Source organism: Artemia sp. Qi Xiang Cuo, chromosome 3, assembly GCF_049724085.1.
Source record: "Artemia sp. Qi Xiang Cuo chromosome 3, ASM4972408v1, whole genome shotgun sequence".
Lineage (NCBI taxonomy): Eukaryota > Metazoa > Arthropoda > Branchiopoda > Anostraca > Artemiidae > Artemia > Artemia sp. Qi Xiang Cuo.
In genome coordinates this window covers 50,857,677-50,885,564 of record NC_142796.1, presented here as the reverse complement: position 1 = coordinate 50,885,564, position 27,888 = coordinate 50,857,677, and the positions used below count along the sequence as shown (strand labels likewise).

Genomic DNA, 27,888 nt, shown 5'->3' with positions numbered 1-27,888 from the left:
TTTTTCAATTTATATTTTGAAGGTATCCTATGTGCTTGTCCCTCCTTGATCTCCTCCAACACGAATCATTTCGGAAGCAAATAGTTCATGCTCATCAAGCGAAGTTCATTGACGAACAGCAAGTGCTTCTCTGGCAACACTATACTCGACGCAGGACCCGCCTTCTTCAAACTCAACAAGAAAAAGCAATTCAAAATTTGGGGGAAAGACAACCACAACAAGAGGGAGAAACTAGCTCAAGTCAAATGAATGGTGTTTTGAAATCCTCTCAGTAATGTATGTAAGAGACTAGTTTTTAGAGGAAAAGTTTCTGATTTTGTTACAGTTTGCCATATCCAGGATTTTTTTTTTGGGGGGGGGGGTTTATGAAACGCATCAAAAATGTGTTTGCTTGCATTTTTGTTACTTTTCCTCTGAGTCAGATTTTTTTTTTTGGGGGGGGGGGTTCTAAACCTGGTACCCCTCCCCCCACTCCCTGGATACAGCATTGTGTTCAAGGGAAACACCTTTCGGTAACTGTTTTATGCTGCATAAGGAAACCTGAGATCAAAGATTCAAAGATATTTCCAAATGTTAGCGAGAATTATAATTTTGTCATTAATAATTATTAACGACACTAGTTCTCATAGTTGGTAAATATAGTCTATTATGGAATGTATTTATCAGTAAAAGGTAAAAATTTATGCATAGTAGCTAATAATGCATAGAAAACAGTGATATAAATTGGATTTAGACATATGTCCCCTCCCCCTGGATTTTGATCCGCCCTTAGATTTAGAAAAATTCTTGTTTCTGGTATTTTTATTGAAAATTAACTGTTCTTTGGGTATTTTCATTGAATAAATTAAAAAAAACAAAAAAAAACACACACACAAAATCGTCCCCCCTCTCTAGATTATGCCGCCACCACTCCTCATTTTTCATGAATTGACGCCATTGATAGCGAATTTAGATAAAAGAATTGATTGCTTCAAAGGGGTTGTTGCTAACTGTTTCAGCAATACCAAGTATTAATGTGAAATGGATGTTGCAGCTCTGAATTATTTGGTGACTGAAAAGTAGAACAACTGATGGCTCATAAACTATTGCACTATTTTCTATCCTTAAGAGTTTAGGAAAGGTTGTTTGTTTGTTATGTAACACAATTCCTTTGATTTTTGGCACAGAAATAGGCAGTTCAGAAGCTTTTGAAAAGAGGCATACACCATCTTACTGTTGTAAAATTACCATAAAATAAAAACACAGTCAGTAAAACTGGTAAAATTGATAAGATAAGCTAAAATAAAGCATTCCCTAGAAAATATAGGATAAAATTGCTGTTTTAGAGTTGCCCTGTAGCTTGAAGACCAGTTGAGCATTTTTTTCGTCTACTTTTTTCAGCTTTTAATGGAAATTTTTAAAGATTTTGATTTTCCTAGGCTTAAGAAGGTAATACCCCTCCTCTATTTTGAAAACCATTAGGTAATTATTTTCTTAACGTAAAGGGATTCAAGTTTTGTTAAAATACTATTTAGTTAAGGGCTCATAAATTTGATTAATACGCATTTTATTTATTTATTTATAATAAATAGACTTTGATTTGCTTAGGGTCGAAGGCAAGGATAATCTGGGCCCAATCACCTCACACTTCTTTGAATTTCTGGACACTCCCTAATCAAATTATTCAGCTTTTTTTTCTTTTTTTTTATAATATTCCTCTCCCTTCCCAGGAAAAAAAAAATTATTTATGGCTTCCAATTTATTTCTTTTTTATGATGTATCCTCTGCAAACACATTCATTCATCAGCAGTTAATAAAAAAAAACAAAAAAAAAAAAAAAAAAAAAAGAAACGCCGAGTGTGTCTTTTTCCATTTCGTCCCGCTTCCATCTTGGCATAGGCTTCAAAGTAAACGATCGTTTATTTTGCCCTTCGTTAATTGTTTTGACAGTAGACGGCTGCATTGCTGCTGTTGACGTTTGTTTTGACAAGTGTGTTTTTTTTTCTGCTCAATGTTTCCATCGCAATACTATCCTACACACCTAAGAAACGCTTGGTAAAAAACACCAAGTGTGTCTGGGGCTAAAAGGCCGTCTGACTTAACAAAGTGTATCAGAACAATAGAGTGTTTTAAAGTAGAGCTAGTTATAATTTTTAAATGTTGGAATATTACCTGAAATAAAATTCTGTGTGTGGCTTAAGATAATCTACAGTCTACTGTCTCTAACTGTGTAATTAATTCTTACGAATATAGAGGATGGACGTACAATGTATTTTCCAATGTGTGTGGGGGTGGGGAGCAAATTGTCTTTTTCAATTGTTTTTATTGAAAACACAAAAAAAAGCTTATTATCTATTATGATCAACCAACGTTGCAACGATAGAATATTTACCGCCTAGTGTGTCCGCGCTAGAGTAGCAACACGAAAAAAAAGGCTCGGTATAGAACACCCATTTTGTCTGGGGCCTTAAGCCTAGAACACACATAGCTTTTTTGGGCACTGCTTTCAACAGCTCAGTGGGCAAACGATAGTGGTAGAAAAGAATGCCCTTTGTGGAAGACTTTCAAAACTAAAAATAATGGATACGGACACCATTTGTCTACTGCAGCTTATAAATAGTTGCAAGATAGATCTCAACATATTGTTTAGTTGTTTTAATATTATTGTTAAGTTCTTTTATTATTAAAATTTATATTATTTTCAAATATTTATTTCATTACAAAATCTTAAGTAAATTTTAAATTCTTTCATTATTAAAAATTTAATTATTATTATTCAGATCTTTCGATGTTCATACTGAAGAGAAGGAAACGATTGAGGATTTCTTTTTTTATGATCATGATGAAATTCAGCGCTGTTTTTGCAAATCGGCACCGACAACTGGAAAATTTTTCAAGCTCAAATCGGCGCCGTTTCCTTTGCAAATCGACACTGATTTACCGAATCGGCGCTGAAAAAGGCTACATGTGCTCTTGGCTTTAGACTGGGTAACATTGCTACAGACCCACAGAACAAATGATATTTCTTTCTGTATTTTTTTTTTTGAGTAGAAAGATTAAATAAACTATTCATTAAAAGAGAATAAGCAAATGTAAATGAGGTGATGTGCTGTAAGAGAAGGCTTAGTTGAATACCAATTTATCACTCAATCATAAACACTTCGAAACGAAATTAACGAGTGCAATTAACAATTATATTACTTTTTTTTTTGCCCTGCTGTGTCTGTAGTAAAATAACAATATCATATCTAGACCTGTTTCTTCCAGCATTTGGAGAGTTTTGCACAATGTTAACTACAAGGCACTGTAATATATGTAAGATATCGGTAAAACACATAAAATACCGGTAAAATAAGTAGAATAGTTAAATAGATAAAATGGGTATCTCACCAATTTTGTGGGGGTCCATCAGATTACGGCAAAATACGTAAAATATCCAATTTTACTATGACTAGTGTTACTATTTACAACACTAAAATCATCTATATCTTCCTGAAGGATGTGCTGGAAGAAATTTATGTTCTTATGTCAGTTCTATACCAGTAGATCATCGGAAAATTCTCCATTTTTTTACTGACTCCTAAGCCTTAGTTCTGAATTACACTGTATAGATAGGAGAGAATTTATGACAGTTCCTTATTGGAGACCCTCTTCAACTCGTACTCTTGCAGACAGCATTTCATTAATCTGTACTTGAAAATGAACGATCCCATAATAAGTCGCCTATGTAAGAGATCATTACTGGACGGAAACCTTGATAACTCATAACCTCCACTAACTTTTTGTCTTTGACGTTTCTGTATGCATCTGTCCAATTAAACAGTATAGCAATTCCAAATTCACCTTCCTGTAATGCATTTGGTATGTCTGTTTTTATTCTGGTTATGTTGCTCATTGCACTATGACCCTATTTTACAGGCTTTATTTTACATTTGCTATGTAAACTCATCTCTCCCTATTTGATGTACTATTTCTCTTAGGATTTTCTCTGGACCTCTGCCTTAGGGTTGCTTATTTGAAAAGGGTGCATTTTTTTTTTTTTGCTTTCTTCTTTTTATCAGTATGGCATCGTTGCACTTCGCACTTTCTAAAAAAATTATACTTGGTACCTAATACATAATAAAATACTAGTATTTTTAACTGAAATCACTATTTTAATGGTTTTTACTTTCTTGTTCGATATGGTTGTAGGTCAAATGATTCTACATAGAAAGTACCTGTTTTAGGATGTGGCGAATTTTTTAAGTATATCAAAAAGTATTTCTTTATTTTAACCGCTATTTTTATTGTAATTATTTTCTTCAATATAAAACATAATATAATAAAACATAAAGTAATTAAATAAACTTAATTTTTTTCAAAACATTGTGGATTTTAAAGCTCATTTGTCCCCTCATTAACACATGGTTCTTATAACTTTTACTCCTTTGCAACGTTTTCCCCTAGTAGTGGTAATCATTTGAAAAGTGTTCGTGCTAATTATGGTCCGTATGCCTATAAATAAAAAAAATGATATACGTGTGAATTCTTATGTCTTTGATATAAGTCCAAAAAGGCTGATGGATGTTACATTGGTCATTATTCTGGGGATCGTAACTATCATGTCGGTTGAAAATTACCAAGGCAAAAACATACAACAAGTATTAATATAAATGAATAAATAGATCTTAAAGCGAGTAATGCTCAGATTGAATATGAATATCAAGCTTAAAACGAGAAAAAATATTTTCCTATCGAAGTATAAATGAAACTTAAAACAAATAGAAATTAAATAAAACATCTTTGCAAAAACCCATACAATGGATATTAATGTTAGTCGATGAATATATCTGTAAAAGAGTGTAACTTAAATCGAATATGCAAATCAAACTTGAAACAAACAAAAATCACTACACCTATGAGCTTAGGTATTATCATCTTCTTTCATCGTCAAAGTCTAAAACCTACTGCGTCATTGGCGCTATATTGAAAACTATATGCGTTTTGAACAGTATTGGGAAATATACGTAAACAACATCAAATTGAATATTTGATGAATAATGATATTAATTGTTGAAAGATCCATCAGTTCAAGAATTTATTTCACTCTAATTGTATTTTATTTTCATTGTATGTATTTTATTTCAAAATTTTCTTTTCTCAGTTCAAAGAACTGGAAAAGAAAATATTTGTAATATAATCCGTTTTCAGTTAAGCGCCAATGACGCTGTAGGCTTTTGGTTTTTATTTACAGTTAGGAAAGGAGGCAGTATCCAAACACTGGTCTGTAGGTTAACTATATTCGTCTTTAACAACTTTAAAAAGAGCTAATTAATTAAACTGAATATTTTATGTATAATGATATTAATTGCTGAAAGCCCACCCCTTCAAAATTTTTCTATAATTTTAATGTTTATTTTCAATATTAAGTGAAAGGGAATACTTTTGTTATAAAATCGGTTTTCAGTAAAGTGTCATTGACGCAATAGGCTTTAGACTTCTACAATGGGAGAAGGAGGTCATACGCGAACTTTTGTTTGTGGTGATCTTTGTTTGTTTGAAGCTCGATTTGCATATTCAATTTGAGTTTCACCGTTTCAACATTTATTTATTCATTTACATTAATATCTATTGTATGCTTGTTTGCATTGATTATTTACGTATCTTCTGTTCATTTTAAGTTTCATTTATACTTCAATAGAAACATATTTTTTTTCATTTTAAACTTGATGTTCATATTCAATTTACGCATTACTCGCTTTAAGATTTATTTATTCATTTATATTATTACTTGTTGAGTGTTTTTGCTATGATTGTTCATTTAATATCTGTTCGTTTTGGGTTTTCATTTATTCTTTAATAGTAATTTTTGGTCGTTTTGAGTTTGAATTCTAAAAGATATTTGTATCTGCTGTGCTTAAGCTTAAAATGGCCTTTACTTTTCTTTGAAAAACTTATTTTTCGGAAAGTTTTTTTAATGAATTTTATTTCGTTTTTTATTGCAAAAAATTTCAAGTTTTTAAAAATCCCTTGTTTCAAAATCAAACTTAAAAAAAAATATCAAATATTCATCAAAGTATCAAAACTGATATCAAAGCAACAATATCAAAGTGAAAAATGGGTTTGTGTCAACCTTGGAGTTTTTATTATCTGATGTTTGAACTATTTTTAACAAAATTGCTATCTTAAAGTATTTATCGGATGGATTTGGGGAAAAAGGGCGTGGGGGGACTAAATTAAGCTTTGGTGTCTTTTGAACCTTTAAAGTTAAACTAGAGCTTTTTATTTTCAATCAAATGAGCCCTCTTTGAAGTTTATACGAGTAGCCCTTTTATAAGAACCATATATATCCCCAGACTAAAAATTACAACGCCTATCCCTGGGCCCTGGGGAGGTTTGTTGACCCTCGAGTTTTAATTTAAGAGGTTTGAACTATTTTTGAAACAACAATCACCTAGCTGTTTTATCAGATCATTTTGTTCATCCGATGCGCCTACCAGCATGGAAGGCGGAAAGGGTTAGTCGTTACCTAATCTTTTTCACTCTAAGAAAATGAGTTAAAACTTTGAATTCCTCTTGAAATCAACCCTCTCTTAAGTTTATATGAGCATACCTTCCATAAGAACCATATATGCCCCCAAAGCAATACTTACACCGCCTTCCATGGCCCTGGGGGGGGGTGTTGATAAAGGGATTTCTCATATTTGAACTTTGAACCATTTTTAACAAAATGAACGTATGTAAAGGTGCTTTTGCTACAAGATTTTTCAACTATTCTTAACAAAATGGCTACCTCAAATTTTTTATCAGATGTATTTGGGGAAAAGGGGCTTGGGGGGCCAGTTGCCCTCTGGTCACTTTTGAATCTTTAAAAAGGGCAGTAGTACTCTCGATTTCCTATCGAATGAGCCCCCTTTGAAGTTTATACGATGACCCCTTCTAGATGATTTGCCTCTGGGAAAAAAATAAATGGAGTGTGAGGGGAGGCTAGCTGCCCTCCAATCACTTTTGACTCTTAAAAAATGAATTACAACTTTCAATTTCCAATCAAATGCGCCCTCTAGGAATTTTATACGGACATCTCTTCCATAACAACCATGTATGCCCCAGGGCATAACTTACAACGCCTACCCCGTGGCCCTAGGGGGCTGTATTGACACCTGGAGATTTTTGCTATCAAAATGTTGAACTATTTTTAAGAAAATGTCTGTCTCAAAATTTTTATCTGATGCATTTGGGGCGTGGAGGAGGGGGGCTAGTTGCCCTCCGATCTCTTTTGACTCTTATAAAGTGAACAAGAACTTTCAATTTCAAATCAAATTCGCCCTCTCCAAAGTTAATACGAGCATCCCTTCCATAAGAACCATATAAGCCCCTAGAGCAATACTCATAACGCCTGCCTCCAGGCCCTGGGGGGGTCGCGTTGACGCAGGAGTTTTTTTTATCTGACCTTTGAACTATTTTTAATGAAATGGCTATTATGAAAATTTTATCAGATAGGCTTTGGGAAAAAAAGGTATGGGTGCGGGGGGGGGACTAGTTGCCCTCGGATATCTTTTGACTCTTAAAAATTGAACTAGAACTTTTAATTTCCAATCAAACGAGCCCTCTCTGAAGTTTATACGAGCATCGTTTTCATAAGAACCATAAACGCCCCCAGGACAACACTTACAACGCCTATCCCCCGGGCTCTGGGGGGTGTTTTTGTTATCTAATTTTTGAACAATTTCCAAAACACTGGCTATCTCAAAATTTTTAGGGGACGGGTTTTGGGAAAAAAGAGCGTGGGGGGGGGGGCTAGTTTAACTCTCTTGACTCTTAAAAAGTGAACTAGAACTTTCAATTTCCAATCAAGTGAGACTTCAATGAAGTTTATACGAGCATCCCTTTCATAAGAACCATACATGCCCTTTGGGCATAACGTAGAACGCCTTCCCCTGTGCACTGGGGGGTTCTATTGACACCAGATTTTTTCTTATCCGACTTTTGAACTATTTTTAACAAGATTTCTATCTCAAAATTTTCATCAGATGGGTTGGGGTATAGCTGCCCTCGGATCTATTTTGACAATTAAAAAGTGAGCTTGAACTTTCAATATCCAATCAAATGAGCCTTCTCTGAAGTTTATACGAGCATCCCTTTCATACGAACAATATATGCCCCAGGGCATAACTTACAACGCCTGCCCCCGGGCCCTGTGGGGTTGTGACGACACCTGAGTTTTTGTTAATTTACTTTTGTGAAATTTTTAACTTAATGCCTATCTGAAAATGTTTATTGGATGCATTTGGGGAAAAATGGGCTTGGGGGAGCTAGTTGCCCTCCAATCTCTTTTGACTCGAAAAAACTTAAGTAGAGCTTTCAATTTCCAATGAAAAGAGCCATCCCTGAATTTTAACGATCGTTTCTTCAATAAGAACCATATATTCCCCACGGGAATAATGTGAAACTCCTGTCAACAGACCTTAGGGCGATGTTTCTACCTCTGAGCTTTAGTTATATGGTCTTTTAACTACTTAAAAAAACTATCTCAAAGTTCTTATCGGATGGGTTTGAGGAAAAAAGGGCGGGGAGGGGGGGGGCTAGGTGCCCTCCAATCTCTTTTGACTCTTTGAAAATAAACTATAACTTTCAATTTCCCATCTAGTGATCCCCCTTTGAAGTTATTACGAGTACACCTTCCATGATATCTTTATTTTCCCACAGGGCATAACTTGCAACGCCTACCCTAGGTCCCTGGTGGACTTTGTCCACACGGGATTTTTTATTGTGTAATCGTTGAACTGTTTTTAACAAAACAGCTATCTTAAAATTTTTATTGCATGAATTTGGGAAAAAAGGGTTTGGGGGGGAAGCTGGTTCTCTCTAATATATTTTGACGCTTAAAAAGTGAGCTAGAGATTTCAATTTCCAATCAAATGAGTCTCCTCTGCAGTTTATGCGAATAATCCTTCCATAAGAACCGTATATGCCCCCAGGGCATAACTTACAACCCTTGCCCCTGAAGACTGTAAGGGGAGTGTCCTGCTCAAACGTATAATTTCCAGAACTTTCAACTACGTTGAACAAAATAGCAATACAAAAATTTTGATTGGATGTGTTTGGGGAAATGGTGAGCGTGGAAGGGGTGTCAGTTGGCTAAGAATTAGTTTCGATTATTAAAAAAGGAGCTAGCCACTTAAATTTCAAATCAAAATAGCCCTTTATGAAGTTACTACAACATGATTGTCTTTACAAAACTGTATATGCCCCCAGGGCATAACTTACAGCCCTTGCCGAGAGGGCTGTGGGGGAGTTGTCATCCTCAAAGACCTAATTTTCAGAACTTAAAACTTCGTTGACCAAAATGGCTATCTAAAAATTTTGATTGGGTGTGTTTGGGCAAAAGGGGGGCGGGGGGGGGAGGGGCGGCTAATTGCACTCCAATCACTTTCGACTACTAAAAAGGGCACTAGCTCTTTGAACTTCCAATCGAATAAGCCTTTTTTGAAGTTTCTATGACAAAACCTTCAAGAAAAACCCTAAACGCCCTCAGAGCGTAACTTAAAACCCTTCCCCTGAGGGTTGTGGGGGAGTGTCCTCCTTAAAACCATATATTCTCTCCTGAAATTAACTACGCCGAACAAAATGGCTCTTTAAAAATTTCCACTGGATGTGTTTGTGGGAATGATGGGGGTGGGAGGGGGGCTAGTTGCCCTCCAATCACTTTCGACTATTAAAAAGGGCACTAGCCCTTTGAATATCCAATCGAATGAGCCTGTTTTGAAGTTTCTATGACAACGCCTTCTATAAAAACAATTTATGCCCCCAGGGCATAACTTAAAACCCTTGCCCTGAGGGTTGTGGAGGAGTGTCCTCCTCAAAAACATGTTTTCTATGTTAAAATCAACTACGCTGAACAAAATGGCTATCTCAAAATTTTGATTGGATGTGTTTGGGGGAATGATGGGTGTGGGGGGGGGGCAAGTTGCCCTCCAATCATTTTCGACTATTAAAAAGGGCACTAGAACTCTCGATTTTCAATCGAATGAGCCCCATTTGAAGTTTCTACGACGACCCCTTCCATATGAAGTGCCTCTGGGAAAAAAATAATAATAATAAATTCATAATAAAACATTGGAGCTGTATGGCCTTTACTATAGGCAACGCTACAGCGTTGCCTCTGATAAGTGTAGTACTATCATCTTTAACGAATCAGTTTCACTTGTTTGTTTTCACGTTTGTACGTGGCGACACTGGCGAAAATGTGATTCTAGCCTAACAAACTCATTATTTTGAAACGACAACGTACTGCAGTTAGCTCGATACATTTTCATTTCTTAAAAGATTTGATTTGGGTAGATTTGAAGCTTCCACTCTCAGAAAAAGAATCAATACGTGAGTATCCAGCTGGTGATTTATCAATATGTAGAACATTTGTACTTTCCGCTTCTTCTTCTTCCTGGGCTCTGCCCTGTTCTTATGAAAAAGAAATTTTGAAGTCCCCGGATCTTATCTAATATTAGAGCATGGAAGCTGAGAATAGGTATTTGATCTTTGGGGAGGGGACGGGGGAATTTGATGTAGGTTTTGGACGTAAGCATCTTCATCATTTAAAATAAGAAATAATTTCTTGTCAGTGGTTCACGCGTAATAGACCAATGGTCGTCAATTTCTCGGTTGTTGAATAAATTAGTTTCCACAATCGCAGCTGAGACCGTTAGATCGTCTCGAGGAAAGTGAAATTGACTCCTCATTTTCTCTTTCAGAAATCTAATACAGTTAATTCCACCAACTTCTTCTTAAGTTCTATCTTCAGGAGACCTCAGTAGTATAGTTCAAAGTTCAAAATAGTACAATATTCTCCCTCAATAGCTTGTTGACATAAAACCGGAGAACTGATTGCAAATCTCACTCAGCATCTGAAACAAGGTCTGTTCTTCCTATCTTGCACAGAACAGTTGGATAGAGAGCTTCATTCTAAATATTATTCTAAATAAAAAAAAGGTGGTATTCTACCTTGTGGGCAAATTGCGTTTCAACTACCTATGCTGTTAATGTATTCGCATCCTAGGGGGGTAACACGTCAGAAACTTAAAAAATTAGCAACTAGGCATCAATATCTTGAACTTAATCTATATCGCTAAATGTTTCAAAAAGGAAGACCTTTTTTGCGTTGAAATCCTATCTCTCCGCTAAGGTTCGCATCCATCTTTGTAAGGGTCTTTACAATCAACCTAGCTTTCTTGACCTTTCCTTCAATATCAGAACCTTGAGCTATAAAATCAACTATTGGGAAGCCCATAGGCAACACAGTCCCGAGACTTTGATTCCTTGCTGTCCCTATAACAAAGTTTAACCACGTTTTAATCTTTTGTGATGAAAATGGTTAAATTTTTCCCAGAAATATTAAAGAGCTTAGAAGTTGCACGACAGTCCTTACGCGTGTTTTCAGCTCCATGACGATCTGTCGTGAAGCACGTAGTACTTAGAGCTGTACTTCGTACTTTTAAATTGCTATTCAGAAAAATTAGTATTCAGAAAGATCCCATAATGAATCAACTCATATGTCGTGAGCAAGAGCAGCTGTGTTGCTTATGAGCTTTGATTTATACGCTATAAAGATCCTGAAGACAATTCGTGGCTATGTTCCTGTCACTAGGTAAATCGCTGGGATCAGCCACAATATCATGTTACGGCAAAAGTCGTCAAAGCCAGTTCCATTTACAAGTCCATAAGGTAGGCATCCAGACTACAGAGAAGAGCATTATCACATCCTAGAAACCCTTGAGCTTCCTTGCTCATGCTTGCATTAGATCTGGTAGAGCTATGAAAAGAGCTAAGTGGATCTGCTTAGTTTTCTACTATACTAGTTTCTTTGTACTCAGTTTTCAGGTGTCTCAGGATATCTCCATCTGATTTATGGGTAGCCTTCAGATGTGTCCCAGATTCTTTCTTGTTTCAGCTTGCTTTAAACAAGCTTTGTAAAAGTAATTTTCCGAACCAACAACTATCAGAGTTGAGTCTTTTTTTCATCTGAAGCTCCCCAAAGAATAACCAGGCTAAGCAAAGCAAACATAAAAGGGTCAAAACTTAAAAAAAGAAAGAAAGATAAATAAACAGAAAGCTTTGACAAATAAGTCTATAAAACACTAACAGATAAACAGAGCAGTTTAGGTTTAGTTTACTCAAAGTAGGTGTAGTCATCATTGACTGGTGAACAATAAACTGAACTCGCTAAATGATGCACCAACTATTTTTAGTTAGTAAGTAGGCTACTATTTGTTGCTTCCAAGTTGAGATTCCTGTCTTTCTTCTTCACTGTGTCTTCACTTCACTTTCTTCTTTCAATGGGTGCCAAGTGCGCCGATATATTTTCGGTGGTGTGCCATGAGTTTTCGAATTATTCACCGAACCTTTCAGTTTTCGGTGTGGCTTCGGGAATTACCCAATACACTGCAATAATACTGCTGTCCATTCACCATGGAGATAAGTCCAAAGACTTTCGAATAGTTTAGATGACAAATCACGAAATTTTAAGCGATTCAAATCCGTCTTTCCTTCGTTGGGGGGTAACAAGTGCCTAAAATTATTCTTAAAAAAGAAAAAATGACTATCATAAGCCCGGGTGGGCTGAATTTTCATTTTGGAGCCAAAGTAATAAAAATGTAACAACAAAAATACGGCTAATAAATTTAGAAGAAGTTTACTTTTACTTACTTACTTAAAGCTCTTGCTCGGCAGCGTCGCCAGCGTAGAGGGAACCAGTCGTCAGCGCCGTCAGTTTTCTCCAGAGTGGTCGGTTCAGGGCGAGGGTTGTCACTTCAGCCGGGTTGATGTTTCTGGAGGCGAGCCGATCACGGAAGACGTTCACCCATATGGTACGTAGTCTTCCCATAGGACGCCTCCAGCCATTTGCAGCTGGGTCGGAATCGAAGATGAGCCGGGCGGGTGTTTGGGCAGACAGACGGAGCAGATGACCCTACTAACGCAGCGAGCGAGATTCAAGCTGCTCGGACAGGGGTGGGAGTTTGAAGGACCCGAGGATTTCTGAATTTCGTACCCTGTCGGGCCATCGGGAGCGTTCGATTTTTCGGAGATGTTTCGTCTGGATGGCATCTACCTTCAGCGTCTGTGTCTGAGTCAGCGACCAAGTCTCAGCAGAATAGAGCATAACGCTGGCAACCGAGGCAGAATATATTCGTGCTTTGGTGAGACGGCTGATCTGGGGTTTATGGAAGACTGTTTTTAGAAGGCGACCGAAGACAGAGTTTGCTTTTGCCGCTCTTGCTGATATTTCGGCATCTAGGCTTCCGTTTGAGCAGACAATTGAACCAAGGTAGGTAAACTGCTTGACTACCTTTACAGTCTGGCCACAAATTTCCACAGATGACAGGGGTTTGGACGGCGTTTTCTCAACGGGCATTATCTTGGTCTTCGACCAATTTATTTTCAGACCGAATTTCTCAGCGGCAGAGGCCAGTGTTTCCAGTGTAGTTTTGAGGTCACTAAAGTTTTCGCATATTAGCGCTACGTCGTCGGCAAACTCGACGTCTTAAAGAACTCTTCCAGAAAAGCCTATGCCAAACGGCTGCACCTGCTGTATTTTATTCAGCATGTGGTCTATTACACAGTTAAAAAGCTCAGGTGCAGCGGCACATCCTTGCCGGACACCATTTTTAATTTTGAAATATCCAGAAGGCCGTCCATTTACGATCACCGCGCTTTCAGTGTTATTATACAGCTCTTTGAGGAGACGGACTATTTTCGTGGGTACGCCAGCAGACTGGAGGATTAGCCATAGTGACTGCCTATCGACAGTGTCGAAGGCAGATCAAAAATCGACAAAGGCAATGTACGTCTTCCTTTTATATTCAAGAGTTTTCTTTACTAGCTGTCTAATGGTATGGATTTGCTCGGTTGTGGACCTGCCTGGCATGAAGCCAGCTTGCTGGGGGTGACGGAGGGCATGGAGGTATCTTGTTGCCCGTTTGAGAAGCAGCATAGCAAAGAGCTTTCCAGGAACTGAGAGTAAAGTTATGCCACGATAATTGATACATTCTGCTTTGCTCCCCTTCCTCTTGTAGATCGGCACAAGTAGGCCCTTGTTCCAGTCTAAGGGGATTTTTTCAGAGTGCCACACAAGGTTAAACAGCATTTGTAGCCAGAGGATCATGGCTGGACCCCCATTTTTAAGGAATTCCGATGTTAGGCCACATATTCCTGGCGCTTTGTTATTCTTTAGCTTGCGGGTGGCAGCTTTTATCTCCTCCGCTGTAAATTTAGGACCATCAGGAGCAGGTATGGTAGTAGCCGCAGCAGCTGCTAGCTCATGGTCCGTCTGGTCTGGTGGATCTGAGTTGAGTAGTTTCTCAAAGTGGTCCTCCCACTGGCGGAGGCATTGTGATTGGTCGTAGATATTCTCACCGCTAGCGCTTCGAAGGTATGGCGTAGTTTGAGTGTGCTGACCTGAAGAATCTTGTAGGTGGCTCCACTGTCCTTGTTCTTGGCGGCCTCTTGCAGTTCGGATACCTTGCTGTCAATAAAAGCCTTGCGGTCTTTATGCAACATGGAATTGCGCTCTTTGTTTAGCAGTCTGTATGTAGCCATGTCCCCGCCAAGACGTCCTTCTCGCCTGAGCTCTATGATGGCAAGGGAGTGATTACTGATCCAGTCCTTTTTCTTCTGTTGCCTCATTCCAACAACGTCAGTTGCTGCCGCAAAAATGTTCTCTTTGAAGAACTTCCATGCAACTTCATCCTCATCGCAGTGGCCGAGGACCTCAAATCTGTTGGATATCTCCACATGGTACCGCTCAGCCAGAGCGGGGTCCTGTTGGATACGACCGGCATCAATTTTCCGAGAAGACTGGCTGTTCTTCCTAGCGTTGAGGCGGAGCTTAATTTTGGCTGCTACCAGCTGGTGGTTGGTGTTCCCGAGCTCGGCGCCACGGTAGGTGCGGCAATTCTGGACAGACGACAGCCATTGTCGACGTACGATGATGTAGTCGAGCATCTTCTTTGTTGATCCATCATTGCTATACCAGGTGTACTTGGCTATATTTGGTCTCTGGAACCATGTGTTCGCAATCGTTAGATTTGGGCCAGACAACAATTCAGCAGCCTCTCTCCATTATCGTTTAGGCTATCCACTGTAACAGGTCCAACAGTGAGATCCCACAGGCCTGAGTCGTTTGAAATACTTGCATTCATGTCTCCTAGGAGGTGGAGGTAGTCATAGGGAGGTACAGAAGATAGTTCAAAACTAAGCAGGTTATAAAAATCGTCTTTGTCTTCTTCATCGGCGTCGTTTGTGGGGGCATAGCACGTAATGGCAGTTATTTTGACGTGCTTCCCATCCAGTCTTGCGGACAGGAGTCTAGGCGATACTGGTTTGAGTGACAGGGGGGCCCTACGTGCAGCACTGTTCAATACTAGGCTAACACTTCCTCTTCTTTGGCTACCGCCAGACCACAGCAATGTGCGTCCTTCACCTATGTCCTCTTCACCATGTCCAGGGAGGTGTGATTCGGTGACTCCAGCTATTATGACTTTATATTTTGTTTTAGTTCTTTTGCTAAAAGAAGCTTCGAACCGGGTTGGTTCAGTGTCAGGACGTTCCAGGTGGCCACATTGGTGCCACCTTGGTCAACAATGTTCAGAGGGGATCGTCCTTGGGCGGTCCGAGGTCGATACGGGGTTTGAGATGATATATCCGAGGCTGAATTTTTGGTTCCATTCGTAGCAATAGAAGTTTCAGGAGGAGGGCTGCCAACCCAACCGTCCCTAGATGCATTTGGTTCTCTGGTGGCTAGCCAGGTATCCAGAGGCACGTGGAGGTCGTTCTTCATGCGCCAATTTGCATGGGAACTAACTCCGGACGAGCATCATTACCTCCAAAAGAAGTTTAGTTTAACTAAAATAAACAGGACGAAATGATTTAAAACAAAATTCATATAATATTTATGGAAGAATATATTAGCACTGAATCGATAATTATGCATTGAATATTAATCTAAAACGTCGTTTGATAAGATTGGTAAAAAAAATATATAAATGTATACGTAAGTCATAGCATGTCAAAAAGATAAAAACAAATAAAAGAAGTAGAATTCAAATAAATTAAAAAGGTTAAAAAGCTCAAAGAGGGGGTAAATACAAGACCCTTGTCCTCAAATAGCTGAAATCTATAAATTTCACTTATCATTGCTGTCTCGTCTAAAGGTGGTATCTAACATTTTAAACTTTTGAAATAACTACTAGAAAGTGTTTAGTATGATTACTTAGTATGATCAAAGTGTAGTTGAACAATTATGCTGAACCCTTTGAGAACAGCTTAGACAGATACGACTTTTAGGATTGACAGCAACCCATTTAGATGTTACTAACGCCTAAAGGTTGTATCTGACATCTTAAAGCTCCGGATGCCAAAAACAGGGTTAGTAACTGGACGCATTTTGTGTCAAAAGGACACATTACCATGTCCCGGGACACAATGACATAAAAGGGGAAAAAAAGTGACACATTTTACAAATTTGGGACTTGAAAGTGCAAAAAAAGGGGCACATTCTGTAAATCTATAACATACAACAAACCATTTCCCAACAGGATATATATTTTGGTAAAAAAAAATGCCACTTTTCACCCAAATAGTGCTCTTTTTTTCTTTTTTTTTTAGCATCCAAATTTTGAAAGAATTTTACCCAACGATTTACGTGTTTATACGAGATTCATGATTTCACTTTGTCATTTTGTGTGAATGTTTTATATGGATATTTTTCGTTTTTGTTATATTTGATGTTAACTGGCCATTTTGAAAGGGATTAGAAAGCGTCTTTTGGTCAATAATACAACTGGCAAAAAAAAGAATAGCCTGTAGTTTTTAGGTTTCAAAATGGATATACATTTTTGGATGCTCAGGGGACACATTCATGGACTAAAAACTTGGCAACTCTGGCCATAAACCGCTTCTCAGTTTAATATTACCAACATTTAAAGTCAACTGATATGAGGTGTACATATGAAACACATCTTAATTTATAGAATGATTATATGATTTATATAAAACTGTTTAATGTAAAGAATTTTTTTGTTTAGAAAAAAAAACGTTGTTTGGCTTGAAGTGAACTGGCCGAGCTAGGTTTAACATGAAAATAAATATATTGATATATAAATAGTGACTGAAAAACAGAACATTGAAAAATAACCTAAAAATGTGAAACAGAAACTTAAAATTCTGGTTTTTAGAGTTTCGTTTTTATTGAGTCGTGTCGCTCCTTACTTACAGTTCGTTACCAGGAACTGTTATTTGTTGTTATTAGCTGTTATTATTATGGATAAGATAATTTGCCTAAATTAGCAAAGCGATCAAGGAAAACATCTATTCAAAGACTTGTATGACATGGGATGCCTAGTCTTGGACTATTTCATAGCCTAATTATTGATAGGCTTATTATAGTATTTGGTAACAGTAAGGGGTGCCAATTCATTAAAATTTTGGGGGGGCAAAATGTATTTTTTAAAATTTAAGGGGGTATTTCGCTGTTTTAAGCAGCATCTTAAGAATCAATAGAAACCAATAAGTCAGAACTTTTACAGGAAGTAAAAAGCCGTTTTTATTATTTTTTTGGTGGTGGTTGGGTATTCTCACTTGTTAACTACCAGTTGTTTCTACGGAGGCTCCCCCCCCCCAAACAAAAAAAAAACAATAAAAAAATAAACATGTTTTTTGTCCCTTCAACAGCAATTTGCAAACTGCAAAACCAATTTTTTTTTTATCAAAAGTTCCATTTTATAACTACTGTTATAAGTGAGAAAGGGGGATATATCAAATTTTCAACAAGACAGGCGTTTGACCTGGCGTTTACAGATTTCCCTTGGCCGCTGGATGTTTAATGATTTTCCGGACAGCCGCTGGATGACCACAGGTGTTCCTGAATTGCTGGTTGGTTTAAAGTAAATTAGGACAGAAACCTCTAAGTATCTTGAAAACCAAATCAATAGTCAGAACTTTTAGAGGAGGTGAAAACCAAAAAAAAATTTTTGTTTTCTGACTTAGTAACTACCAGTCCATTCTTTTTCTTTTTTTTCTGTCTTCTTTTTGTGGAGAAAATACGTTTAGGGCTGCTCCAACAAAGATATCCAAACTGCGACAGTTATGTCCAAGCGATGGCAGAAGCAATTTTGCATTAAAAGCTTCATTTTTTTTTTAATTTCGTTACAAGGGCATAGTTCATATTTAGGACTAAACAGGAACTTTTAAGTATCTTTTGAACCGACAATTGTGCAGGAAAGTCAACAGACGAACCGATAGAGTCTGTTGAGTTTAAGAATATAGTCCACGAATCTGAGGATGACAAAAATATTGCCAGGATGACAACCGTCCCCGGTTGGGGTGGGTGGATGTCATAAGGAAAGATTTAAGGGAAATGAGAACTTCCTTGGAGGGTATAAAGAGGGGGTGTTGAATAGATTGGGGTGGAGGAGCGTGTGTAGCTGTGTTAGCCTCAGGCGGTTTCGTGCTGCAGTGAGACGTTAGTAGTAGTAGTATTGTTTCCAACCATGTGCACTCGTGTTCATGGATGTTAATTCTTTTTAGCCAATTTTTGTATTTCAGAATGGCAGAAGATCGAGAGACACTTCGTCGGTTATGGGATGCAAAGATTGCTGCTTGTTTGACTTTGGCTTCCGAAGAAGTAACAACTCCAACAAAGCCCGAGTCGGTATATCTAATGCTTCCACCTATGTCTTACTTCCCATTAGTTACTGAAAAAGTTCGAAGGACTTTCTTACATTTTGTTGACACTGAATTTCACAACGCAGACATGTGGTTTGATTGTGAAGGAACACCATTAAAATGGCATTATCCTATAGGAGTTTTGTATGATTTAGTTAGAAATGAAGAAGGTCAACTTCCATGGGCGATTACTGTCCATTTTGGAAGTGTTCCAAAAGAAATTATCCACTGCCCTAGTAAAGAGACTGTGGAAAGTTTTTGGGTGAATTGCTTAAAAGAAGCTGATTTATTAAAACGCCGTTTGAATTATAAAGTGAATTGTATGCAGAAACGTGATTTGACTCAAATGTTTAGTGGCATACTACATGATAAATTTGATCAGTTTTGGACAATCAATAAAAAGCTAATGGAATCAACTCCTGAAGGCTTTAAATTCATACCTTTCCGTCTCTATACTTCCGACAGAGGTGATAAGCCGTTTATACAATTTCAGATGAAACCATATAATTCAGAAGGTGTGGTGAATACATTAAAAAATCTTCTTGATGAGTGCGATCCAAAATTAGCGCGAGATTTTAAAGTGGTATTGCATGGTATTTTCATTCCTCAGGAAATGCCGTTACAATGGCTTAGTGAACATATGAGTTATGCTGATAGTTTCTTGCATATTGTTCTTATGCCAGTTTGATATTGTCTGCTGTCTGTAAACATTTTCGATGATTTAATAAATTTGTTTTCATCTTTTATGTATTATTCAGTAATTCTTGATTGTCTTCTAATCTAAATACATTCTAAGATACAAACCTTTACCTCTTTACCATATATTCCGAGATTTATCGAAAAAAATTGAAATTTTTTTAAAGAATCATAATGTTTTTGTTTCTTCCAAAAATGAACTAAAGAATGAACGTTTTTTCAATTCAGGAAAAGATGAAACTAACCCTTTACTGGGTAGGGGGGCTTGCCTTTCCTTGGTACCTTTCCAAACGAGCGGGGACTCCCCACTGGTTCCTACACATTGCAAAAAAGTGAGCAGTACGAACGGGGATTCCCCACACAACTTTGTTTCAACTCCATGTTTTTCAACCAGACTGGTTTTTGAGGCAACACCTATTTTTTTTAGGGCCAATCAGAGAAAGATGGAGTTAAAGGATGATTTACTCCTCTCTCTCTCTCTCTCTCAATTTGTTGTTGTTGCTAGCTCAGTTTCATTGTGGCAGTGAGAGTGTCAACACATGAAAAAATGGTCCATACATGTCCACTATGTATGTACACACTGGGCAGCTGGTCATCATGTGAGACTTGCACAATGATTGATGAGTATGATGAAAAGTGTAGATTATGCAACTCGTGTAAATTGCATAAAGGATATGCTGTACAAATTAAAGGTTGTGATTCCTGTTTTGGAGAGGTGTGTGACTCTCATCTTAGAGGCCACCTATGCTCCAATTGCCATTATGATAAATATAATCAGTGGGAGAATACATATTCCGGTATAATTCGAAAGAATCCTAGTCGTGATTTTAGTTTATTGCTACGAGATTGGTATCGTCGTGGTTTTAGATTGTTCTGGGAGGAGGAGCCGGGTCAGCAATTCAACTTTGGGAAAAAAGAAAGAATTTTGTTTTTATGTCATCATTGTGAAGACAATGTCTACTATGATTAGAAGCCCACTGATTTTTATTTGGCTGTGAGAGAATGTTATTCGGCACTTGAGGACACTGTTTGTGACATTACTTCAAATAAACAAATTGAAACATGTGAATTCTATAGAATGAATGAGAATGGTATCATTGACTATACAAAGAGATATGACAAGAGTGAAGTTACACTTTACTGTAGAAAATGCGAGCCTGACATTGCAGTACATCAGGATCAGTATACTGTGAATTCGGATAATCTACCTGCATTAGTTGTTGTCGACAAATACCTAGTAGAAGATGAAATCTAAAAAGTAGAAAAGTCGTTTTTATCATGTACATACATTATTTTTATTAATAAGAAATTTCACATACATTTTGAGAAAATTTTATTCGTAGGGCACTAAAATCAATATTGAATACGCTTGTAAGTATATTTTCCACTAGCAAGTCGTTCAATCGAGGTAAGTCAACGTAGATGTCAAGAAACTGCTTGTAGATATAGCCACGACATCTGAATATGAAAGAGTAGAGCATGAAAGCCACATGTCTTAGTCGTGAAATCCTGTACTCTTCGTTGATTTTGAATGATGGGTTTCCCACTGCTTTCAGTAATGCTTCTGATGTAAGGAGTGTATAATTTATACGATAGGCCAAGAGGGTAAAAAAATTCAATATTCATTGCTCTTTGAAAAATGCTCAGCCAATGGCCGGTCTTCAAAGTCAATGACTGCTATTAACAATGATTTAGGGTATTGCTAACACTTGGAATTTTTTCGATGAACTCCGATGGTATGCAATAGGACTTGTACTGGGACATGTATGGATCCATACTAAATACGCTGATTATATGGTTTGTGTTCATGGTGCTAGGTATAGTCGAACACTGCCTTCGGGTGTGATTTCCCAATAGGTTTCAAATTGACTCAATGATATTAGCGTGATACTCTCAGTCAAAGCATCGGCAAATGTGCACTCTAAGCGTACAATCCCTGTTCGTACTATGCTCATATCCTGAGTCCCCGACAAGTCCAAAACAATTACCCCATGATTTTTGAAAACATTGAATCAGTTATTCCATTTTCAAATAGTTGAGAGTCAAGATCTAGGGATTGCATGGTCAACTCGTACAGAGTTCTATAGGATTTTTTGTCAAAAGATAGAGTCTACAATGGAATACCATTCCCCTTGCACACAAGGCTAGATAGACCGAAAAAATCGAAATCATGGGGGGATTCAGTCCAGGACCCAATAGCATTGACACTCTTCACAAAGGCCAAAGCAAATTTTGATAGGATTTCTCCATTGATAAATGATGAATCGGTTTAGCTACGAGAGCCGGTGGCAATGTGACGTTGATTGGTGATTGTATGGAGGACAAGAAGTTTAATGTTGTTGCCATTGGCTCTTAGCTTTTCCACTGCCAATGCAACAGAGCCCATAACCTGTTGTTTTCGGACGAGGAGAATTGCCAAAGTGATAATGACATTTGCATCAAATGCTGCAGGAAGTATGTTTCTGAAAATGAAATTCGATGGGGCCAGTTGCAACTTTATGTCAATCTTGACATTGGGGGTAACCATTGGGATATATGGAATATATCATGATTTAATTTTCCAATCAGATGATACTCCTGGGTCACTGCAGTAGTCAACTCACCGTCAGTATCAACACCTGATCGAAATTCATAGCCCAATGATTGTCCTCTCAACTCCTTGAATGCCTTTGGTGTCATCATCATAAATTGTATGTAGCTTGCATAGTTGGAAAAATTACTACTAGTGCTCACCAATGTTCCATTAATAAATACATTAATTTGTTTGAACAGATTTTATAGAAAACATTTTTCGCAGGAGAGACCATCGGCAACAGTTGGAGTTTTATTATCTGACTTTTTCTTCAGTGCAAAATTTAAATCAATAAATGTTGATGACAAATCAAGTAAATAGTTTTCAATGGAAAATATCTGAGAGATTATATTTTCCAAATGGGGGTTCTGAGACTTAAATTGTTCATAGTAACCATACTTGACACTGACATCAGCATTTTCAGCATTGAACAGATTCAATTAAAAACTAATTGATGAATGTGTTTTCTCGTTGGGGAGATAAGTCATCTGAAGAGAAGAAATCCTTCTTTTATCTAACAACTTTTTTCTTTTTCATCTTTTTACTAGTCTTCGTCGTTTTATTTCTCGAAGACCTTGTTGATGTCCTTCGCTTCCCACCTGGGTGGAGACTGATCAGTGAATGACGCGCTCGTATCCTTTTCAGTCCCTTTCAATTTTGCCGAGATTTTAATTGCTCACCAATAGCTCTTGCGGAAGATCTAATATTCTTCTTAACACGCTCCTTGAAATTCCTAATCGACCCCCAGTCATTTGGTGTGGAGGCAGCAAAATTCGATGCAGTAGGTACAAGACAATTTCTGGTAAAGGGTAGTGCAGAACGAAACAGTCTAGCAAACCAGCTACCAAGACCATAGCCAGACATTGTAGTACGCCCCTTGTAGTAGTCCAATCTATTGCCTATTTGACGTGGACTCAGAGCACCGACATAGCAATCGATATCGGGACAGACAATTGAAATTCTTCTATTGTTCATTTTAGATGCTGCTGGTGTCGCCGACAATGAGTGGAAAAGGACATGTGATCACTGATAAGCATTTTGTTATTGCTAGAGGTTCATCCAATTTATTCCTTAGTGTTAACTGACAGAGTTACATATATGGATTGTTTACATGAACATACTAGAGATACTTTATATTATAGTGATGAACAAGTTTATGGGTTTTTTTTTTCGTTCAAGAACACGTAGGAGGGGTACATTCGAATTACCGACTCTCGATGTTTCCACAAAGGATACATAGAGAAATATGCAAGATTCCGAGCCAAAACCAGGTGGATAATCAGCAAAAATAACTTGATCCATCCCGTAAATAATGCGAGCATTTTTACCGTTGATCGTATTCTGTTTTAAGCCAACAATATCTTTCAGATTATCATTGAGAATAATTATTTCACTGTCAATACGCGAAGTAATGTAAATCCTCTCGTGTTCCAATGACTAATTAAAATGGAATGTACCATTCCTACGATATGAGATTTTTCTATTGATTGCACGACACAAATCTCTCATATCATCATATTCAATATATTTTAATTTGACATGTGGATATTCGCTAGATTTAAGTGATTCAACCCATTCATATTCGACGAAGAGTGGCCAATAGATTGGTATAACTTTTATATCAAACACACGATCCTTTCTCAGGATGTCATAGGTATTTTTGAGAATACAATCGACAAGAGCCACTTCATATGCATCGTCAAATTTGATAGCGGGGGAAAGTTTCGTCCAAAAATCACTTGTCGTATTCAATTCGTTGTAGAAAGGATCGGAAACATTGGACATATATGTTATAAAGAAATCATTGGGCATTGTCAATAGTTTCAACACCGATCCAAGAATCAAAATCAGAGTTGTATCCTACTCACCGAACAAGTAACTGTTTCCTACCCCTGCGAGTACGTGTCTTTAATATCTTTTCAGTTTGATAAATTTCGCTACTATTTTTAACTTTTTGTAGTTCATAGTGATAAAAACTGCCGAGAATCTTTTCATCTTTGGTATCACGCAGACGATAAGTTATGGGTTTAGTGTCTAGGATTTTTGCCACTTTAAAAAGTTCTGTGGACCACAAGTAATTACCCTTTTCAAAAACATTAGTTGTCCTATTAATTTGAACAGTATCACCAACATTGAATTTTTTCTTCTTGACACTCGTTTCATTGTAATATTTTTTAAGAAAAGTGTCAATTGTATCATGATCAAAATGATGAACTTCCGTTGGGGTTGAATTGGACAATGATCGATGAGGTCGTTGATTATAAATCAACATGATTTTATCTAAATCCTGAATAAAAGCAGATGTATTTTTAAATGTACAATATCTTGAAATTAAAAGTCGAATAGTTCTTATTAATTGTTAGCCCAATGCAGCCTCTACAGGACAATGACTATGATAGAGCAGTGTATTATATTTCGCTAGTACTTTTGCAACATGGGGATTAACAAATTCACTACCGCGATCCGTTTGAATTTTTTTATACGAATCCTGTTCGAGAATACTTTCAATAGCCTGAGCAACTTCAACACCTCATCTTCGAGCGCAATGGACTGGCATATGCATAGCGACTAAAAACACTGATTGCAAGTATAATGTACTTTTATGGTGTATTATGACGTCTTTGAATCTCATCTAGAGTTAGGAGATCTGCTTGCATTATATTCAATGGGGAAAAGGCTTTAGTTTTTCGATAATGATTAGCACGAAGTCTATGATTTCTCTGCAGAGTTTAACTTGATTCATTTTGTAGATAGTCTCGTACACTTTTAGCTTGAACAACAGTGACATTGGAAAGAGTGGTGGGGGAACTTAAACTTCCCATTTCACCAATATTTTCATAAACACGTTTCCGGACTTCAACCATTTTGAATGTAAACGTGTAGTGTAACGTCCGCTATCCTTTTGTATACTGGTGGTTGGTGGTAGTGGTAGTGGTGACGTTGAATTGATACGTCTTCACTTTTGTCTAGCTATCAGTGGTTTGTTGCTGCTCCTGCTTATTGTCAAGTTTCCACTTGGTGTGCTAGTATTTTCCAACATTGATTTAAAATCTTCTTCTTCATGTTCATATTTTAATGGTGGTGTTGGTGATGTTCATTCAATTTTTTTAGAATTTGCCTATTGCTAATAAAACTTTTGGGGAAGTTTAATGTATTTAGAAAGCTGTATAGATGAGCGTCAAATGATAATAGTCCTTTACGATTTTCAACCATATCATAGATTAAATCAAGTAAATTATAGCTCTTGCCTTGAATTATAATCTCTTTCCCATTGCTATCAACTTGAATATGATCTTGACCACTTTCCATGAGATATGTTCGGAGTCGTGTTAATTGTTGAAGATATGAGAGGGGCCTTAGATTTACAAATTTCGATAAAATTGAATACAATAACGCCTTCTTTAATTTTGTACCAGCAGCAGCAGAAGCAGAATCTCGAGGAGATGATTCTTTTTTTGTGATCAATACCATTGGTTTTCACACGATATGACTTATGTTTATCCACTCAGTGAAGTGTATCTTAAAGTAAAAGAAGTTTTTTATCATCCTCAATATTTTCATTGTCAATGAATTTATTTAAATTGCTCTCAAAGTATTCGACGGGTGAGAGAGTGGGTTCTACTGCTTTGTATTTTTAGGGTTTGGCCATTCTCTAGGAAAAACTGATTAGAGGTCCTATAGTTGCCGTCGATGTAAGCGTAAAAAAGATAATACCTACTTTGAAAATACAGGCCTTTTTAAAATTCTTTACTTTGTTCTTAGATACCCCGGAAAGTACAATGGAACGATATTTAATTGCCAGCTGCTTAACTACTTCTGGCAGTTGAACATTGCCCTCGGTCAAATTCAAACTAAGTTCAGATATTAGATTAATGAAATCATTGTCAATACCATGTTTGAGTATGGCTTTCCTAAGTGGGGGTTTTGAAGTGCTTAGAACTGTAAATAAATGTCTATTTTCATGTAGTTTCTTCAGTGTCATGATAGCAACTAATAGGTCTTTTTACTATTCACGGGGAGATATACTGTAATTTCATTGTCAAAAATATCTGTGACTACACGCAAATCCTCGGGTGTATTTTGATTAAGATCCAATAGGATATAGCCGTAGGGCTTATTAGTTGCCTGATTATACCCTGAGAGCAAAAATTTAGGTGCCCCGGGGTATATTTGTTTATTGATAGTTATTAGGGACCTAGAATCACGAACAACTCTGTAGATGATATAGTAGGTGCAGTTCAATGCAAGTGTTCGCATACATTTGCTCTGATGAAAGAGATTGTGTAGAACCAGAGTAATGGAAATCTGTTCATGATGAGAGCGAATGGTGAATAATTGCAGGATTTACTGGGACCATTCTTCAATAGATTTTACAAGATTGTCGATAACCAACCAAGAGATTGTGGTTAAACAATGCTGAACACACCAAGCTGATGTATAAGTTGTATTTTCACCAATCCCGTTGTATCAATTGATTTTATTTTATTGTATGAATCCTGTCAAATACTTTAACATTGGTATATTGTTTTCGGCTTTTCCACAAACATTTTATCGCAATTTTTAATTATTTTAGTTAAGAGTGTTGTTTTGCCTGACATTGACGGCCCACACAGAAACGATCTGAATGGTGTTTTAAATTGATACATGTTCCCTTCAACAGTTCACCTGGACAACTTACAGTAGAGTATAGTTTACTAATGACTTAATAATTTCCCTATTGCTAACTAGTCTGTTCAAGAACAAAATCAATGAAAAATCACATCTCTTGTATTATAAACAGCACTTTACAGAAAACAAAGAAAAATGCACTTTTTAAATTTATTTATAAGAAATGCACTAGAAAAAGCACTTAAAATAATATCACTTTTTTTTAATGCAACATGTATATTTACAAAAGCACAAAAATCTGCTCTAAGTAAAAAAAAATATTTGGTAGTGGCGGCGCGCCCCCCGCTGGCGGCCGGTCGCCCCCCCCCCCGGGCCGTGAGCCCCGGGTTTTTACTTTTAGCAGTAGAGAATCTGTGTCCCCGTAGCAGACCTCTACTTGCCCCTTCTACGGCCACTGTACCCTAGCCACATTATAGTAGAATTCCAACATGAGCTTTTTAGAGATCTCCAAGATCGCACTGCCTGCAGCAATATTTTTATTTAATACAATGCTTCTTTTTTTCCTATTCAATAGTACCATGTCTTGGCCAATGATTTTGAAGGAAGTGTAATTTGGATCGGCAATAATTCGAGCACATTGTTCGGGATCGGTCACGAAGTCACAACGATTCCTATTGCGAACACTCGCACATTTTACCGAAAGCCGAATTCAAAATGAGCTTATAAATTTCTTTTTCGGCTTTCGTCTGCGCTTCAGAACGTTTCTTAATGAAAGTGTCAACAAATGTTTTCAGATAGGGTTTTTGGCTAAACTGGAGGGCTCTATGAACGTTTTTGACATTGAAACCGTTGTTGCACATCCATTTTAAAGCCACATGATGTACAACAATATTTTTTTTCGGCAGAAGGTCAGCAATAAGTTTTTGTTTTGAAGGTGACCAATGCAATCCGTCCACCTCGACTAAACGTCTGTTGCGAGGGCTCAAAGATTCCCTAGTCACAGGTCTATTGATGCACGGAAAAACAAAATCCTTTACTGAATCGTGAAGCTCAACTGGTATCTCCCCATCAATTAAAAAAACCATCCAACCGGTCCATTCTCCTCAACGCTGTCAATGTTGGGGAAATGGGGAGCTTGAGGATCATTGAGGCATTTGTAGTCATCGCAGGGTAGTGCATAATGGGACATGGCCGAGGGGTAGAGAGAATTCATATCAAGGAAAACTGCATCTGATTTTGTCCCCGTCTTCTCTCCAGTTGGATCAGTTTCCAAGATACGATCTCCGTGAAAAACGTATCCAGCCCTCATTGACCTCTCGATGAACAGGTGCTGATCGATG

General features: G+C 37.4%; 3 protein-coding genes across 4 annotated transcripts in view; 2 read left to right on the top strand and 1 right to left on the bottom strand.

Moving 5' to 3' along the window:
* The window catches only part of MED31 (mediator complex subunit 31), an 83,013-nt gene extending 64,334 nt beyond the window's left edge, over positions 1-18,679 (top strand). The window contains exons 4-5 of one of the 2 annotated variants that reach the window (XM_089086100.1): positions 23-280; positions 18,553-18,679. In XM_089086100.1, coding sequence (XP_088942226.1) covers positions 23-275 — 253 coding nt within the window. In that variant the 3' untranslated portion in view covers positions 276-280; positions 18,553-18,679. Of the gene's footprint in view, positions 1-22; positions 281-2,759; positions 4,219-18,552 lie in introns of those variants that run through there. The other variant, XM_089086099.1, reaches the window with a different exon arrangement.
* Positions 146-19,412, top strand: Atg5 (autophagy protein 5). Its single transcript, XM_089086098.1, has 2 exons — positions 146-280; positions 18,553-19,412. The coding sequence occupies exon 2, from the start codon at positions 18,554-18,556 to the stop codon at positions 19,358-19,360; it is 807 nt and encodes a 268-aa protein (XP_088942224.1). The 5' UTR covers positions 146-280; position 18,553; the 3' UTR covers positions 19,361-19,412.
* Positions 15,030-16,392, bottom strand: LOC148954246 (protein CFDP2-like). Its single transcript, XM_089086209.1, has 2 exons — positions 16,326-16,392; positions 15,030-15,478 (listed from the first exon to the last, which is right to left on the bottom strand). Exons 1-2 carry the CDS (start codon positions 16,390-16,392, stop codon positions 15,030-15,032), a joined length of 516 nt encoding a protein of 171 aa, XP_088942335.1.
* Positions 19,413-27,888: the final 8,476 nt, after the last annotated feature.

Coding starts and splice junctions, on each gene's coding strand:
- LOC148954246 (XM_089086209.1), bottom strand. CDS start 16,392: ATGCGTCCAGTTACTAACCCTGTTTTTGGCATCCGGAGCTTTAAGATG. Junction 15,479..16,325: donor GTCAGATACAACCTTTAGGC/GTTAGTAACATC, acceptor AAGTCATAATAG/CTGGAGTCACCGAATCACAC.
- Atg5 (XM_089086098.1), top strand. CDS start 18,554: ATGGCAGAAGATCGAGAGACACTTCGTCGGTTATGGGATGCAAAGATT.